Raw genomic sequence first — 20,172 nt, 5'->3', positions numbered from 1 at the left:
TGTTACACAACATTTATGAATTTCAACATATTGATTTCATTTTGAAATATAAATAATTTTATGTTAGGCGCTTCAATTCTCAATATTGTGTATAAATTGTTTCGAAAAAACTACATATTTAAACCTTTATTACTGCCAGTATTTTTATAGTTAATGTTCAAATGTTCTAGTTAGTAACAAATCTACTTCCTTATACATACATAATCATAGTATTAGACATAAGCCTATAGAATACCTATATATTAAATAATCGACGTTACATAATTATCTAAAATACATTTTAAATAATATATAGAATATTAAGTACGTATTTTAGAAAAAAAAAACAATGTTATTCAAGCCATGTAAACGTAGTTAGTATTTTTTCTAGTAAAATTGTTTATAATATTCGAAATATTCTAGTCGTAATTTTAAAAAATTAAAACATACTTTTCACCGTCTTATTTCATTATTTCTGTTCTTCAAGTGAGCATTATGCATGACACATAGTGACCTAACTGATACGGCAATCAAATGTTTAAACCATTGTTGATTTGAATTCAGTAGGTATATCAAAAAATTTAAAAATGAAAAGCGAACCCAGCTTTAACCGATTGACTTTTCCAGAACCTCAGTTCGGATTGTCGCAGCGCGGCAACCTGGTTGTGCAGATTGGGGAATGGCGGTTCAACAAGCACGCCTGCTGGGGCTCCAAGGTGCGCTGGACGTGCATCAAGAAGAAGAGCGGCTGCACGGCGGCCATCACTACTATTGACAACGTTATTGTCAAGACTTTGGGTGCCCATAATCATTAAATACTTAGCTTGAGTGGGTTGCTTGGTTGGGAGGTAACGGGCGTGTGAACCCGGTTTTAAAATATGTTTAGTTGTTAAAATCGTCGGCCATCTTGTTTTTAGTACAGCATTTTTCTGTCATTAATAGGTACTTACAATAGCGGAAAATAATCTATCATATTTTTTCAAATAGATTTGCATATTTTTAGGGTTCCGTACTCAAAAGGTAAAAACGGGACCCTATTACTAAGACTCCACTGTTCGTCTGTCTCTCACCAGGCTGTATCTCATGAACCGTGAGCTAGACAGTTGAAATTTTCACAGATAATTTATTTCTGTTGCCGCTACAATAACAATCTGATTCTGATTTTGATAAAATTTACAATATAGGGACGTATGAAAAGGACAATTCGATCAAAGGGTTTATTTTTAAAATAATTAATTTTCCCGAGTTTTCGCAGTAGCCCGGTGGGCATTTAATTAGAAAGTAATGATTTATGATCGTGATGATGATACAATCATTGTTTACATGATATACCTAAAGCCTAATTTCACGAATTTTCGAATGAATGCCTGCAAGAAAATAGGAGTGTGATAGATTTTTTGCCGCTACTGTAAATGTAACTTAGTTTATAGTTATCTTTAGAGAACGACGAACTTTATATCAGTTAAAGGCACTGTTCGAGTTAGTACCTAACTGTAATTAACTACCTACTAATCTTCAAGTAGACTTGTAAGTATGGTTGAGGTTCTATCCTAAAATGACCTAAACCTAGGTTTTACCTAGTATGGTTGCTTTGTAGTTTAAATCTTCCTCTAATTAAAATGTTCTACAAAAGAATACTAGAATACTATACTACTATGTTCTAGAATACTTATAAAGCGATATCTTCAGTTTTTCACACTAACCATGAACACCATGAACACAGTACACTTTCTGAATCTTTTAAAAATATGTATTGTTTTATACACAATTGTTCCCTAGTTGTTATTACTTTTACTTCTGATAAATTAAATTTGCTGTCATATTTACAGATTATTCAAGTATAATTTTACCTTTTCTGTATTAGATCAATAGTACCAATAGACTGACAGGTTCAATTAATTAATATTTTTTTAAATTTACACAAATTCACACACACACTGTACTTATCTGTTTTAGATTTAAGCTATATTATTGCATTTATTATTGAAGTATAAACATAAGGTGACAAAATTAATGTAATACAAAAATGATGTATTTAATGTTCCATTTTATGTAAACGCGAATCTTAGATTTTAGAAGTAGTTCTTTATAAGAATTTTATAATGTTCTGGTATCACTCGAATTTCTCTTACAATTTTAGATAATAAATACGATGAATCATGTTATATGTATCGTTGGTTATTATTGATGTAGCAAATAGAATCGTAGTTTTAGATTTTCATTCAATAAATGATGAATAACACCTTGGTTATCATTTAACGTCATCCAGCAACATTAATAAGTTAATAACACACAGTTATTATAAGGCAAATACTTGTATCTTATACCTACGTATAGTAATTTGGCTGATACTTTTAACAATTGGTTTTGTTACTGCTTGCTATTAATGATATTCCAGGGCAGGCATTAAACTCAGATTATATTTTCAGATTTAAACCCTGTATTCGCCCAATCTCAGCGCGGCAACCCAGTGATCATGATCGGGCAGTACCGATTCAACCGCGTAAACAAGTACGGCAGTCGCACGCGCTGGGTCTGCGTCAAGGCAAAGGCGGGTTGCCGGGCGTCGCTACACACCATGGACAACGCTATAGTACGCGTGTGGGGTTTTCATGATCCGTTGGCGCATACTAGCGCTAATCGGTTTTAAATTCTAGTTACAGGTCCACAAGGTATAGAATGTAATAAAATTTACAGGCTCACGTACTGTGTATATACTTAGTTTTAGGCGCTCCGTCTTATCCTCTGGCCGCACAGAGGCCTATAAACAGGTCTCCCGTTCCATTGTATTTTGAATCTTTAATTTGACAAATCAAATTGCATTTGTCTTGGCAAGTTTTGATTCGTGGGCGGCTAGAGGTTATGCCTTTCCTCGAATGTTAGAAAATTTTCTCGCTTCGATGGACTGAAACTACGTAAGTAGGTAAAATTAAGCTTAGAAGAAAACTGATCAGTATATTTATTTTATCTAGGTAGGTATGTTGCACCGTTTGCTACTGTTTTAAGGGAATGTCTTAGAAACATACCTAACCATCGTAGTTTCATCACAGAATAAAACCTTAACGTTGATATTTTGTCTTATATGCCTTGTGGACAAGCTACAGGCCTTCTAAATATCTATTATGAAGCTATATGTTTCTATTTTTTTGTTACCTAAGAATAATTTTTTATGAAATAAAACTATGAAAACGGATTATATCGCGTATATTGAATTTATAATACATCCCGACGTTTCGAACTCTTTACAGCGTTCGTGGTCAACGGGTGACTGAGGAAAAATTACAAAGTGCAAAAATACCCACATACTAAAATAATGAACAATCATAGACTACAAACTTTAAGGCTGGTTGTACATGTAAAATCGGTTCATAAGGCTAGTTATACACTACAATTATTTTAAGTAAAGATATATATATATACGCGATATAATCCGTTTTCATAGTTTTATTTCATGAGTAACTATCGCGGTAACCGAAGACAATATTAATAAATTTTTACTTAAAACATTTGTGAAAATGCAATCCTTACATTATATACAAAATCAAAGTGTAGGTTCATATTGATATTGGGCCTAGAACTAATGTTAAAATGTAATGATCAAAAATGTAGCTATCTCGCACTCAATTGAAGTTAATGCATATCGCGTGCATTTGCAATAATACATTTATAATAACATTTTACACATTTTAAATCATTATACATTCATTCATGGTATTTTGTTTAGAATCAGATGGAGTAATACTTAGATAAAAAAAAACACTTATTTATGCAATTATCTTGTATTAAATAATTTTATAAGCCTATCCAATCCAATTATCGTAATTAACTATGATTTTATTTGTTTTGTTATCTTATATGGCCACTTTACATGGCTCTCGGACAAAGTATTTGAAAGTAGTCCTTTTGAGTTGAATGGTTTAGAATCTCCAATTAAACCATGACATCGGTGCTTTCCAATGTAATCGCAAAAGATTTTATACACGGCGAGGCTTAAGGTAAAATATTAATAGGTAGGTAGTTAGTGTTACTTATCACATAATAAATTAAGTAGTTTTTTATTCGAATAAATTATGCTACGATGCTAGTAAATAAGTGTTATAGTGTAAGACAATCCGATATAATTATAGGGCAATAAACTGTTAAATTTAACTAGAAATTACAAAGTTACTATCTTAAATTTAGTGGTGGCGGTAAATAAATGGGTTGCTTTACTGTCAGTATCTACGTATACTTGATGTTAGATAAATTATATCTTGACTCAAAGTATCATAGCCTGTACAAACGCCTGGGGCACCTAAATACAAGTATAATTTGAAGGGGTGTTTTATTTCATACTCCGTTTCTGACTCTTTCGTCGTTGTTGATGTATTTCATGAAAGGAGTAAATTTATCTTGGTGTAAATACACCCGAGAACAACTAAAACCAGGTCACTTGTACACCCAGCCGCAAAAGTGCAAGGCCACTTTATGAATGAATTCCATTCATAATATGTCCATGCAATTTTGTAGGCCGCTGTACGCAAAGCACACTCAGTTTATCTCATAATTATCTAGTACTGTCAAATCAACATACTACATTCGTGTTCATAAATAAATATGCATTCCTTCGCCTTAATTCATTATATCTGTACTGTCTCATCTGTACCTAGCGGTCGTGGTAATTTTAGCTTAGGTAGGTACTGTGTTGGTTTACATTCTGTCCAGGAGAAAATGAATTATGTTTGTAAATTTTTTCAAATCATACATTTTGGCTACCATAATTTAGACAAGCAATATGTTTCAGCATATGATCAACAAATTGTCTTCGGCATGACTCGAGCGGGTAACCCAGCGTTGCACGTGGGCCCGCACCGGTACAACCGAGACAGCGGGTACAGGGGCTCCAAGATGCGTTGGCGTTGCGTCAAGACGCCGACTGGTTGCCGAGCTCATGTGATCACCATAGAGAGCACCGTTGTGAAGCTCTTTAATGAACACAATCATTAAATCGCGTTTGTGATGTACCGATGTATTCGAATTTATAAATTTTATGGCCTTATTAGCAGTTTTTATTGATATTTTAATTACCTAATGGACTAAGATAAAAAAAATCGAATGCCACAAAATCAATTTTTATTACATGAAAAATGTGTTTTTAACATAGGTGGGTATTTATTTGTTTATATGTCTTCTGATTATGTTACTTAATTTAGCGGTTCATAGTTTATACATATTACAATCTGTTTTCTTTTCTATTCGTATAGGTGATTTGATTGCAATATGTTACCTACAGTACCTACACATAAGTTTGAGTAATTACTAGAATGGTATCGTATCGTTTTAGAGCCAGTATTCATGACTACCCGTTCTGGCAACCCGGTATTGCAGATAGGGCCGCATCGCTTCAACCGCGTCAGTGGATATAAAGGCCTGAAGAAACGCTGGAGATGCATCAAAACACCTCAAGGCTGTCGCGCCAGTATTATTACTGTCGAAGACAGTATTATTCAGATGTTCACTGATCATAATCATTAAATGTATTGCAGTGAAAGATTCAAAATAATGCATGCTTCTTTCTCTAAAGTATTTAAAACCGCGGATTAAAGACTGCCTCCATATTTTTAACAAGACTGCCCCTTTGGTAATAAAATTATATAAAAAGCTTTTTGTCTTTTACTAAACAATTTGTTATGGTTCCAGAAGCAGTTTTCATCACGAGCAAATCTGGTAACCTGGGGTTTCTTGTGGGTCCCTACTTAGTTTACCCGTTATTTTTTATTTCTGATTAAATAAGTTGATATCTTTTAGAAGCAACTTTCGTCATGAGCAAGTCTAGCAACCCGGTGTTGCTTGTGGGCCCGTATCGTTACAACCAATTCAGCGCCAGGGAAGGGTTCAAAAAACGTTGGAGATGTATCAAACGGAACCACGACTGCACTGCTTTTGTGATTACTTTAGAAAATTCCATTGTAAAGGTGCTTAACGGTCATAATCATTTAATATGTATTTTGTTTTTGTAAGTCATGTTTTTTACGTCTTGCGTTGTACGTAAAGATAATTGGGTGAATATACTTTTTCTTGTTACTCGTTGGTATTGTTTCGTTACCCTGGGCAACGCTTAAAAATCCGGGTTTTATGGTATTTTTTACCAAACGGTCCTGTAAGTTTACCTAGGCACTTAAAAATTCGTTGTCTGAGTACGCATAACACAAGCCTCCTTGGGCTTACCGTGAGACTTAGTCAATCGGTGTAAGAATGTCCTGTAATATTTATTTATTATTATTTATTTACTACTAAAAACGGGATCCTGCAGAAAACCGTACGCGTAAAAAACTGGACGTCAGTGGGAAAGAGCTCTAAGTATGTTATTGTTAGGTTAATAGAACGTGGATCAAAATTTCTTCAACAAATAATGAATTTAAAATACATACAACTCTATTATAGACATGATTACAGGGGTAGTATTTACCACAACTCGAGCCGGTAATCCCGTGCTCCAGATCGGGCCGCACCGCTTTAACCGGCAAAGCGGCTACAAGGGCCCCATGTTTCGATGGAGGTGCATCAAGCACCCCAATGGCTGCCGCGCTGTCGTCAATACCTTCAATAATGATATAATCAGAATATTAAACGAACATAATCATTAAGTTTGTAAATATAACTGACAAGAATATGATAATTAATAATGAATCGTTTTAGATTCAGTTAACAAAATGAAAACAAAAAGCTGACATAATATATAAGATTTTTAATATGTCAAGTAAATAGCTTCGCCTGTTGCATTTATGTTTTTAAATTAATTAATAAAAAACTAGAATTATTTAAGGACTTTCTTGGGTGTACGCTGTACGATTGTGCCATAACTTTACCCCCAATTTACCTACTCTAGCGTAATAAACTAAAGGCGAACCTATATTTCACTGGGTTGTGTAGAGCGTGGACTCAAAGCTGTACTCTTTCGTTGAAAAAAGAAACGTGTTAAAATAAACCCTAGTAGTACAACGACAATCCAGATGTCTAAGGTTGAATAACAAGAAAGACTAAGTAAGTTTTGTCAATGCTTTAACTATTTATAAAGGTAATATATATTAAAATAAATAATAACACAACCTAAGCTGTGCCAGTGATTTTATGTTCGCTAGGCCAGCTATGTCTGGTTACACGCTCTATGTAATATTTGTATTCCTGAACAACGGTAGGTAATGAATATACAAATGTAAAAGCATGCATTACTTTATTTTCTCTTAATAACTTCTTTAAGTAGGTACAACTAAATGAAATACTGACTTTTACAGGGGCAAGGATTCATTACACCAAAAAGGGTAACCCAGCACTTACTTTAGGTCCTTACCGGTTCAACCGGTTGGGTAACGCCAAAGAAGACAAAGATGGGAAGACGCGTTGGTACTGGTACTGCACGAAGAAGGTCGGCGGCTGCAAGGCGAGGATCATGACCGAAGAGAGCGAGGGCAAGTACTGGCGCTTTGTGGAGATATACAACGTGCACAAGCATCCCCCCTCCCGGGACTCGCGGAAGAAAAAGGGGAGGCCTATGTCCAGCAGTGAGACATCTGAAAATAAAAAATAAACAATTAAGCATATCTCCGCGACAAGCAAAAACTGTTAGAAAAAACTAACGGGTATATTTGCTCAATATTTATTCAGATCGGCTTACCAGTAACATGCAATAACTATACGATACGATTAAAAGTATCGTATAGTTATTGCATGTTACTGGTAAGCCGTAATGGTATTTCATTGTGGCATGGTTGGTATAATTTTATTAAAATTAATAGTTATAAATTGATTGTGAGTGTAACAACAATTTATGTAGTATTATGTAGGTTCTCTGTGATTAAATAATTGTGGCCAGAGAAAAGTTTTCCGTAATTTAATCTAGAAATCTGCTTAACTGCATACCTACCTATAGCAGATATGATGATTATGAAGTCCTAGCCACTTTCGGCCACAATTACTGATAATTTGTAAGATTAATATATATATAGTTCGGTTCATTTTTGAGGTTAAGGATGGAAAGGATCCCTTATAGGCATAGTCGTCTGCCCTTTTTAATGTGCCGTGCAAAAACTTAAATAACTATTAAATATATTTGTGTTTTCAGAGGCGAGAATTATACCAGACAGGGTATATAATCCGGTAATGATTTTAGGTCCGTCCCGGTTCAACCGCCTTGCTGCAAAAGGCGCCGTAGGTAAGTCAAATTGGTACTGCGTGAGAAGGCATTACGGATGTAAAGCCAAGCTCTAGGATAAAAATGGTATATTTGGTGAAATAAATAACGTGCAATAAATATTCGTAGCAGCTTTTCATACAAAAAACCTCAAAAATCGTAAACTTGTTTCATGTAGATATTGAATTTATTAAGTTCATGTACAAACTTGTTAGATGTGTATTACATGACGTCAGTTGTCAGACGCACATTGCACAACACTTTTTTGTATAGTTTGTTTTCAAGAAACAACTGAGCCTTCCATTGCGTTCAAAAAAACAGGCTGTAGTTACAAACAATATGCCTTATGAAACAATTTTTTGGCTTGATACGTGTGCCCGTAAAATTTAGGTATATACGTCAGTTGTGTTGCATTATTGCATTTTAAACATTCATATGAACAAATAAAATAATAAATTCAGTTGATGTATTTATTTAAATTGGGGTCCATTTACAATGTATTGATCTTGCTAGAAAATCGTATTGAATAAGATATTAAGTTATAATGTATTTGTTTGATTTATTTCTTACACTAATTAAAGGATTTGTTTTTAGAGGCCCGCCTTATTTACACCAGTAAGGGTAATCCGGTACTCATTTTGGGACCTTATCGGTACAATCGGACATTTAAAGGTCAAGACTCGAAAATGCAGCGGTGGTATTGGTACTGCACAAAAAAAAGTATGGGTGTAAAGCCAGAATAATAACAGAAAATGGAACATTCGTTGAGATGAGTAACGATCATGTACACAGCAAGCCCGACGAACTACCCATTTAAATTTATAGATCTAATTAAGTGTAATATTTAAATTTAGTAATTAGGTACCTATTTTTGAATGAGTTAAACATAACTTAGTTCGGTTAATATTAGTGCTCCGTGCTAAGCTATGTTCACGGAATAAATGCGGTCATACACATCGGTTAAATGCGATTCGGTGTTCCAATGGTCGCAGGTTCGAGTCCTGTACATTATTTTATTATTTTGTCCTTTAATTCAAAAATTCGGTTAAATGCGGTTTCTATTTTATATTTCAAATAGCTGGAAAATAAATGGAACCCTTACAGGATCACTTTGTTGTCCGTCTGTCTGTCTGTGATTGTGTCTGTCTGTCAAGACCCTTTATCTCGGGAACGCGTATCGAGTTGAAATTAAAACCATATTGGCCCAGTTAAATTAAGGGTTTCACCTCGGAATGAGAGATAATAAGCTGGATACTCGTATACACCTTCGTTATGATGTATTAAAGGTTCTCTTAAAAATCTACGTATAGATCGTATGTGCGTCAGAAGTTATTCAAGGTCAAATGTCATACAAATCGGTTTTTCGCGGATATTAAAATTTCTATAGCTCCGATGTTATTTACATGTAGGAAATAGTTGTAGAGCATAAAATTTGCGACAATTAGGTACCAAAAATGTTTCCATGTGATTAGTCGTTTTCAAAATATACGGCATAGAAGGCGCAGCGGCCAGCCAAACGCACTATGACGCAAGGTTAGCTGGTAATCTCTGTAAATACTACATTCTATAAAGTTTATATGGTTAATGACACTTGTGGGTTGCCCCTCCTGTGGACATTAGTTAACAGCTTGGGTGCATATATGTAATGATTTTAAGACATAGTTTAATATAAGAAGGGTTACACAGGTTTAATCAGGAAATAAAGCTTTATAGCCTATAACTTTAGGTATTTCTACAGGAAAGAGGTACATTTTAAGTAATAATAATAATAACAGACCCATCACGTGCTTGCCTACACTTTACAAGCTCCTTACATCCATTTTGAGAGCAAAAATTAACGCGCACATTGTCGCTAACAACATTTTGGCCTCCGCTAAAAATGGATGTAGGGTTGGGTCCCGTGGTACTAAAGAGCTCCTCCTCATAGACATGACCATATGCCAGCAAGTTCGGCGGAACAGGGGGGCCCTCTCGGCCGCCTGGATTGACTATAAGAAGGCCTATGATTCGGTGCCTCACTCATGGCTGAGAAGGGTATTGGAGCTGTATAAACTTGATGCAGCTTTAATATCCTTCCTAAGTGCGTGTATGAGGCAGTGGATCACAGTCCTTCGTCAACCAGGAGGTGGAGACGACCGCCCTGGCCCGCAGGACTTTATAAGGATCGAGCGAGGAATATTTCAGGGTGACAGTCTGAGTCCCCTGTGGTTCTGCCTAGCTCTGAATCCCCTCAGCACCCTGCTGAAGGATTCAGGGTTAGGTTGCCAGCTTCGGAGAGAGGGTGAAGTCATTTCTCACCTTCTGTACATGGATGACCTCAAGCTATTTGCGCCAAATAACCAAGACTTGATGGTGCTATTAAAAACCACAGAAGTTTTCAGTACCGCCATCAGAATGGAGTTTGGTGTCGATAAGTGTGCGGTTATGCATGTACAGCTGGGGGAGGTTGTAAATTCAACAAATTTACAACTTTCTGAGACAATGTCTTTCAGATCTATCTCTGAATCAGAAACCTATAAATACCTTGGTATGTCACAGTCGTTGGGTATTGAGGGCGAGGGTATTAGACGGTCGGTGAAGGAGCGCTTTTTCAGTCGGCTCACAAAAGTCCTTAACAGTCTTTTGTCAGGAGGCAATAAAGTGCGCGCCTTCAACGCCTGGGTAATGCCCATACTCATATACTCCTTTGGCATACTAAGGTGGACTCAGACCGAGCTGGACGCCCTGGATCGGAGGGTCCGTCTACTACTCACCACACACCGTATGCTACACCCACGCTCGTCAGTTATGAGATTGTACATCTCACGGAAGTGTGGAGGTCGAGGCTTCCTTAACGCCAAAGATCTCCACAACCGCGAGGTGTGCAATCTCAGGAATTATTTCCTTAACAACGAGTGTGGGATGCATCGTGATGTGGTGGCAGTGGACAGGCACTTCACGCCGCTCTCCTTGGCAAACGAGAACTGGCACAAACCTGTGGTACAAAGTGCTGCGGGCCGCAAGGCGGTATGGGAGAGTAAGGTGCTACACGGGCGGTTCTACAAGGCCCTCATGGGACCCGATGTAGACCTGCTCGCGTCGGTGAACTGGTTACGATTCGGGGACCTCTTCGGAGAAACCGAGGGTTTTGCCTGTGCAATTGCGGACGAAGTTATGATGACGAACAACTATCGGAAATATATCCTGAAGGACGGTACGGTCGACATTTGTCGGGCATGCCGCCGTCCCGGAGAGTCACTCAGGCATATCATTTCCGGTTGTTCTCATCTTGCTAACGGCGAGTACTTGCACAGACATAATCTCGTAGCCAGGATTATTCACCAGCAGCTTGCTCTTCTATACGGCCTTGTGGACTGCGAAGTACCGTACTACAAGTATTTACCTGTGCCAGTTCTCGAGAATGGTCGTGCCACGCTCTATTGGGATCGATCTATTATCACTGACAGGACTATTGTAGCCAATAAGCCTGACATTGTGATAATAGATCGATCGCAGCGCCGGGCCGTGCTCGTCGACATCACCATCCCCCATGATGAGAATCTCGTGAAAGCCGAGAAGGACAAGTCCAGTAAGTACCTAGACTTGGCTCACGAGATAACCGCCATGTGGGATGTTGATTCGACGATCATTGTCCCGATAGTCGTTTCAGCGAACGGTCTCATAGCGAAGAGTCTCGACCCACACCTTGCTTCATAGTACGTATGTCTGATCACTACGCTTTCTGTGCCCTATATCTTGAAAACGTCAAAATATTTGATACCTAACTTGTCGTAAATTTTATGCTCTACAACTCCTTCCTACATGTAAATAACATCGGAGCTATAGAAATTTTGATATCCGCAAAAAACCGATTTGTATGACATTTGACCTTGAATAACTTCTGACGCGAATTAAGTAATTATGTAGGTACACAGATAATTGTTATTTTCGCATAATAAAACGTAGCGAGAGCTTGCAAGATGCTTTCTATACATGTAGACATTGCGCATGTGAATAAACAAATAAAATTACCAACCAATTCAGCTAACTCATTTAAGAACCATTTACAATTAATTGATTTTGTTAGAAATGCGTACTTTATATATAAGTTACGTAATATCTTTGTTTCATTGATAACTCCTTACAATAACCAAATGATTTGTTTTTAGAGGCACGCCTTAGTACCACCAGAAACGGTAACCCGTTACTTATCTTGGGCCCCCATCGGTACCACCGGGCACGGGCAGCGAAAAGCGACCCGGCCGGGCGGTGGTATTGGTACTGCGCGAAGAGATCAATCGGGTGTAAAGCCAGAATAATAACTGAAAATGGAGTATTCGTCGAGATGAGGAACGAGCATGTTCATAACAAGCCCAACTGGATGGAACCATCCTGGTTGTTGAAAATGAACAAGTCGAAGAATTAGTATATTGGCATCGTTTAAAAAACAAATTACATAATAGTTAAAAACATATGTTATTTGAAATTTGTGTATTTCACATTAGCAGAAGCAAAGAATATTTATTTAGTATTTTTTCTTAGGTACTTATAATATTTTTCAACATTAAAACTTATAACAGCTACAAAAGTATTTTCCTTAAGTTGATAGAGTTGATAGAATTGGTCCCACGCAGACTTACCTCCACAGAAAGCATTTTGTTGCTGCTACAAAACGATAAAAGTTAATTGTCATACTCGTTTTTCTGACAACATAGTACTAAAAGAGATGTATTTTCAGAGGCGAAAATTATTTACACCAACAACGGCAATCCGGCGATTCTTTTGGGTCCGAACCGTTACAACCGAACAGGTTTACTCAGCGCCACGCAAACGAAATGGTATTTCTACTGCACCAAGAAGACAATCGGATGTAAAGCTAAGATTGTCACTGAAAATGGAGAAATCGTCGAAATGAGGAATGAGCATGTTCATATCAAACCCAACTGGATGGAACCTTCCTGGTTGTTGAAAACGAAAAAAACGGAGAAATAACGCATTGGCATTGTTTTAAATAGTGATAATTATAAAAAAAAAAACAAAAAAAGTTATTTGCATAGGTATTTGTAGTTTTGAGTAAGCAAAAACTCGTTTATTTAGTAGGAAATTGTTACTGATACTTCCTTTACTTTAAGATATATTTGTATAAGACACTCACTAAAACTCCAAATTAGTTTACAATAGATTATTTATTTTGAGTTTTCTATAATTAAAGCAATACAAATCTCTTATCCAACAACTTGCGTTTTTCTCTCTGTCTTAACTTAATCCCCTGTCAATGTCATTATTGTCCAAAACCGCGGCAAACCATCTGTCACTTGTCAGATATTTAAAAATAAAACTAAAAGACCGTTTGAGATATCCTCAACATCTAACATTTGTAACATAATAACTTTTAACGACAACGAACATAATTTTCCTTACATAAGTAGTTTTTAGTCATCAAGTTACAAAACTAAACAGCCTTTTCTTTCTTGCTTTTTTTACATTGCACAGTAAATCATTTTAGTTCGAAGTAGTTACTATAAATTACACATTTACAATTACATTTACTACACATAATAAACATTAAGTAATTATGTAGGTACACAGATAATTATTACTTCGCATAATAAAACGTAGCGAGAGCTTGCAAGATGCTTTCTGTACATGTAAACATTGCGCATGTGAATAAACAAATAAAATTACCAACCAATTCAGCTAATTCATTTAAAAACCATTTACAATTAATTGATTCTGTTAGAAATGCGTACTTTATATTATGTTACGTAATATATTTGTTTGATTGATAACTCCTTACAATAACCAAATGATTTGTTTTTAGAGGCACGCCTTAGTACCACCAGAAACGGTAACCCGTTACTTATCTTGGGCCCCCATCGGTACCGCCGGACACGGTCAGAGAAATACGACTCGGTCGGGCGGTGGTATTGGTACTGCGCGAAGAGATCAATCGGGTGTAAAGCCAGAATAATAACTGAAAATGGAGTATTCGTCGAGATGAGGAACGAGCATGTTCATAACAAGCCCAACTGGATGGAACCAGCCTGGTTGTTGAAAATGAAGAAGCCGGAGAAATAACACATTGGCATTGTAAAAGACAAATTAATAGTAATATAAAAAAAACGTTTATTTAGCAGAAAATTGTTACTTATCTACTATGACATCTGTGACTTCAGGAAATATTTGTCAACAAGTGATCTTTTATTTTTTTACTAACAATGATATTGGACACCTAATAATCGTCATCAACTTTCAGCAGCAGTTTTCGAAGTAACCCGTCACGGAAACCACGTTCTCCAGCGTGGCGCGTACCGGTTCAACAGCGTGAACGTCAACGGATCCAAGACGCGGTGGACCTGCGTGAAGAAGCCGTACGGCTGCAAGGCCACCGTCACCACGCTGGACGGAGTCATCGTAAAGGCTTTGAACGACCACGACCATACGCAGAAAGTGCAGAAGAACGTTCTTCGTTTGCGGAGTATGCAGAATATGTGGCAAGAATAACAGATTTGAGCCCCTGTTTATACTATGGTCATGACGATCACGCTTACGCGACGCTTGGTGCCCAGAACTACGGCCTCTCGTAACACGCCACGCTTACGCAACGCTTACGCCTACGCCTCGTGTGCTGAAGGCCTTAATTGTATAACTTTTTAGAATCGTTTTCATTTGGATCCATTTTATTCTTCTGCAATAAAATTATATTATAATTGCCTATTTTGTAAAAACATGCCATACGACTAAATTAATAAGAATTGAACAGTAGTTATTATAAACCATTGTTAATTCGAAAATCGTTGAAAGATTGTGATAAAACATTGTAAAAGAATATCTCCGTGCCTTTTGTATAATTAAACTTTAATTAAATTTATTGAACCATAGTCTACAAGTAATATACTGTATATAAAATAATATACTATATGTATGTAAAATTAAACTTTGCTTTTACTTAACTAAGTGCATGTTTCTTCTTCCTTCCTGCTTTTTACGGATAGATATATTACAGGTTCGAATCAGTTGTGTGTTTTTGTACACCGCGATTTTGCATGGCAACTTTGCACACTATTTACCGTATGGTAATCACATTCACTTTGTTTTCAGTACCAGTATTCGGTTCTACTAGAACCGGCAACGCGATGATTGAGATAGGGCCGTATCGCTTCCACAAAACGGGTAAAGCGGGCAAGCGGGGTAAAGTGCGATGGACCTGCACCCAGTACCGCAAGGAGTGTCGCGCCTCCATCACTACACTCGATGACGTCATCATTCATACAAAAAATGAGCACAACCATTAGCGTACATACTTAATCACAATCAGGGTTTCTATAGACGTGAACTTAGTGAAAAACCGGCCAAGTGCGAGTCGGTCTCGCGCACGACGGGTTCCGTACCTTTACGCGACAAACGGCAAAAAAAATAATTGTTTGTTGTATGGGAGCCCCACTTAAGCATTTATTTTATTCTGTTTTTAGAGGTATTTGTTGTTATAGCGGCAACAGAAATACATCATCTGTGAAAATTTCAGCTATCACGGTTCATGAGATACAGCCTAGTGACAGACGGACAGACAGACAGACGGACGGACAGCGGAGTCTTAGTAATAGGGTCCCGCTTTTACCCTTTGGGTACGGAACCCTAAAAAATGAGAGGCAGGCTAGATGAAATTCGAATGTTAAAGTCATGTCACTTTATCGATCCTACGTGAAACTATAGACGATTTATATTTTACCTCATAAATTGAAACGCCGCTAACATCTCAGTTCTAGGAGATTGTTAAAACGCATTAACTTATGTCCATGACAGCCCTGATTGATTGTACATATTGCCATGTAGTTGTATGAAAAGTTATGTTATTTTTTAAATTGTGTGATATTTACCTATACATTCCATTACTTAAATAAGGTTCCTCAGTTTATAATAGAGTTTTTTTTATTAGTGATTTTTGCATTGCATATCAAAATGAAATTCAGTTTAGGTATTTAGGATTGAAATGATCTTATATATGTAACTATTGGTATTGTAAATTAATTTTGTATTAAGCAGAAACGTCTGCGAACGATGCTATTAAACCAAGTTTAATAGCATCGTTCGCAGAGACTTGGAAATAAAACAGCCAAGTCAGTGAATTTTTCCACTTTTAATTTATTGGTATACTGTACTAATGTTTTTGAATACATCTAAAATAATAATTTAATAGAATAGAAATAATGTATTCGTAAACACAGAAGTGAAAATGTATGTAATATGGCAGTATACAGGTATACCTTACAGGTCCCACTGCTATAGTCCACACGCTGGCCCAAAGCGACTTTGAATTCTTCGCGGTCGTTTAGTCAGTAAAGGAAAACACCGTGAGGAAACCATACATCCGCGTAAAATACATCTAAATTATTCTTTAAATTAGAATTGTAGATTAATAGTTTCAGATTTTAATGATAACATGGCTAAAAATATAAGCGATGTTAACTAATGATGAAAATGTGCTAAAGATCTGATATTAAGTATATGTGACGTTTTCAACCAAAAGGTACCACATTGTCGCTTGTTGATAAGGTTGATTTCTAATTGAAGCTATGCAAATTTTATCTGTTTATTTCACAATTATTTTACAGTAAGTACATTTTATACATAACAACAATAAATTACTCTAACTAAACTATACTACCATAGAAACTAATACTAATAATAATATGTCACAATCAAAATAAATCCACACATTTCCCAGACACACATTCAGTCACATCTTAAATAATATTGAAGCTATGTGGAAATAGCGCCTTACTGACAAGCGACAATAAGTACCCTTTTGGTTGAAAATCACATCATATTTTTAACTATACGCAAATTAGGTAGTAGGCTATTAGGTAATAGGGTCTGTACTTAATGTATTTTTAACTCTTTGCGTTCGGTTGTTTGACGGCAAATACATAATAAATAGTTTGATAGTCTGACTTTTAGACAAACATACCAAATATTTTTTTGCCAAAATAATTACATATTAGTTGAGGCTGACGAAGTTCCTCGTTTAATGAAAGTTTGATAATAATTGTGTGTTTTTTACTATATTACTTTAATTGTAGATGTACTTAATTTAGAAAGTTTACTGTGAAGAGGAAATATAGTCAAATGCATAATGAGGATAAAATTTAGTATTTGCTTAGTGTCGTAAATAGGTATTAGTTTTTATATCGATGACAGTGAAGCGATTCATGCCCCACTGAGTATGTCGTAAGGTGCTATCGCACCAACCACTGATTGATTGATGTAACTTGGCAGTCAACAATTAAATTTTCGACAGTACAATACAATTTTACCAAACGTCATTACAGAAAGCTTGCTGCAGCAGGCCCTATGTATACAATAAGCAAACAGTGAATTAATTTAATTAGTTATTGGTGAATCCCTATTCAAGCAAAACGTTGGTCAGTGTAAGAATAGTGTAGCTTAACCCTTAAATGCATAATGATGTATATATGCATCGTATATTTGATGGTCCGTGGCTCAATATGCAGCTATCCAAAATCACATTTATTACGTTTATACAGCATGACATCTATTTCAATTTATTAAAAAGTTATACAAAAAATCATGCATTTAAGGGTTAAGCTTACCTGGTGTGAATGTAATGATTCGACAAGCTATGTACTTAAAATATGAAATATATGGGTTCTTAATCTTATTTTACTATTTAAACTACAATCGATTTATTAATTTTACTTCTATATTTTTGTATTTCGGGTGATCAATAAATTATTTCCTAGTTATATCACGTTTTAATTGCAGTTTAAATTTTTTAGTAATTTGTAGTTCTAAAAACTATAAACCTCGTCATACAACGGTTAATGTAAATATCGGAACACTGTGAGTGATAATCGAAATCACAATCACAAACTTAAGACTAGTTGTGTGTTGTGTGACAACGATTCTTTCACTTGTAGCTAGTTTTTTTCTTTTTTATATTACCTGACCTATCCAATCCTTCCTTATATCTTTTCCTTTTCGCCTTCCCGCTAGTGGTGTTCAGTACGACACGATTCGGCAGGCCTCAGATAGAGCTGGGTTCGTACCGGTTCGTCCGCAACCGGTTGTCGAAGGACGGCCGCAGCCGGCGCTGGGTGTGCTGCCGGAGCGGCTGCCGCGCCTCTCTCTCCACCCTCGACGACGTTATCGTGCGCACCAGCAACGAGCACCAGCACTGAGCTGTCGTACCGGTTTGTCCGGTACCGGATGTCGAAGGCTGCAGCCGGCTATTATCTATTACTCATTGTGCTTTGTTTGATTTGTTTTCTGAATCTGATGTTATGATTTAACTTTTTCGTTCAATTTTATAAAGTTTGCGAGGTTTGCATGAACTTGGGGACTATTTGTTTTTTGTTGATATCTAAAGAAGTTTCACGTATTTATGTTAGTCATATCATCACGTTATGTTGCCCAATAAAACTCAACTGTTGTATTATTATCAATTATTTATTTACTGCTAGTTTCTTACATTGGGATTTAAGTAGTTGGCTGATTAGTTACGAGTATTTGTAGCTGGCGATGGTAGAAAGAAACAGAATAAATACCTAAGTTAAATTTTTTGGAACATTATACTCGTAACAGTAATTCTGTTTCTTTTATGATAGTAGTACTGTCCGCGCGCCAATTCCGTGCATTTGGAGGTCGAGGAAGTGGGGGGGTGTGCGCCGCGCCCGTATGTACAAAATGACACCACTGTCATGACGCCCAACATTCTTAACATTCCTCAGCCGTGCACGGAATTCGCGCGCGGACTGTACTTAGTAGTGGTATTAATTAACACTATTATGGTTTATTTTTTTTGCGTTGCATTCGTCCGTTAACTTTCGCATCCGCTAGTTTGCATTTTGTATTTCCAGGACCCGTATTTGGACGGACACGTAGAGGTAACAGGACCATCATCATAGGCAAGCAGACGTTCTGGCTAGCCAGCGCCAGCAAGGGCAAGCAGTGTCGCTGGCACTGCAGTCGCCGCCGCTGCCCGGCGACCATCTTTACCGAGGAAGATGTTATCGTCAAGACCAAGAACGAACATAATCATTTGACGGATGAGGAGTCTTAGCTCTGGGATCTTTGAAAGTGTGCTTATAATTTCCAGTAATCAAAAACTAACTGTGGTTAGTTTTTGATTACTTTTGTTTAGTATCTTCGTTTGCAATATTATTTTCGACATTAAAATAGTGTTGTAACTTTTTATGTTTTATGAGATTTATTTTTTGTTCATTACATTTCAATGTTTAGTTCTTTCGTAACAATTTAATTGGCTTTGTTAATGTTGTATTACCACTTACCAAATTTTATTTTTTGCGACTACTGCAGTAAGTCTCTTACTTTACACAATATATATTGTTAATTTACATCATCTAATTTTAGGCGTAACATTACAAATGTTACACGCTATAATAGTTTTAAGAAAAGTGCCTTTACGATACATGGATAACAATGGCTGTTGTTTAATGTTAAAGTAATAATTATGAAAAACTCTGATCTCAAGGTTCCTAGCAACAAGTGCATTGAATATAATAATAAGTGATACATATTTACTAGAGATGTACCGACTAGTCGGGAAAGCCGACTATCCGGCCACCTTTGTAGTTGGCGATTAGTCGGCGACTAGTCGGCAAAAAAGGTGATTTAAGTATTTGTGCATGTCTAATTATGTACATTTCCTTTATCGTACCACACTGCAAGCGTGGCGTTTTACTTTAAAATGTTATTTCATTAGTATAGGAAATACTAAATACATGTCCTCGAAATAATTGACCGTTGATTTATAAATAATATAGTTCTACTTAAAATAGACAATGAGTTTTCTTTCTTTATACAATGATTAATTTGTTAATGACTTCATGTTCTGTGTAGGTATTTAATTCTTCGAGACTTGGATCACCTTAGTACCTACAATGAGGATATAATAAGATAGAGCGGTACTGTCATAGTAAATTTTGTAACCACTGTAAATTCACTGCCATCTATCGACATACTTTAAAACTAAAAATGAAGATTTATAAAAATACGTTAAAATG

At 36.4% G+C, this 20,172-nt stretch overlaps 1 protein-coding gene across 31 annotated transcripts in view; it reads left to right on the top strand.

The window, feature by feature from the left end:
• The window catches only part of LOC134755337 (protein tramtrack, beta isoform), a 598,730-nt gene that overhangs the window by 100,726 nt on the left and 477,832 nt on the right, over positions 1-20,172 (top strand). Inside the window, exon 5 of one of the 31 annotated variants that reach the window (XM_063691858.1) lies at positions 14,385-14,647. The exons of 27 other annotated variants lie outside the window; for them this stretch is intronic. In XM_063691858.1, coding sequence (XP_063547928.1) covers positions 14,385-14,632 — 248 coding nt within the window. In that variant the 3' untranslated portion in view covers positions 14,633-14,647. Of the gene's footprint in view, positions 1-7,253; positions 7,560-12,297; positions 12,570-12,866; positions 13,136-14,384; positions 14,648-20,172 lie in introns of those variants that run through there. 3 more of the 31 variants (XM_063691852.1, XM_063691849.1, XM_063691831.1) reach the window with 3 other exon arrangements.

This window comes from Cydia strobilella, chromosome 2, assembly GCF_947568885.1.
Source record: "Cydia strobilella chromosome 2, ilCydStro3.1, whole genome shotgun sequence".
Classification (NCBI taxonomy): domain Eukaryota; kingdom Metazoa; phylum Arthropoda; class Insecta; order Lepidoptera; family Tortricidae; genus Cydia; species Cydia strobilella.
The sequence above is the reverse complement of the archived record's forward strand: the minus strand, read 5'-3'. Positions and strand labels throughout refer to the sequence as shown.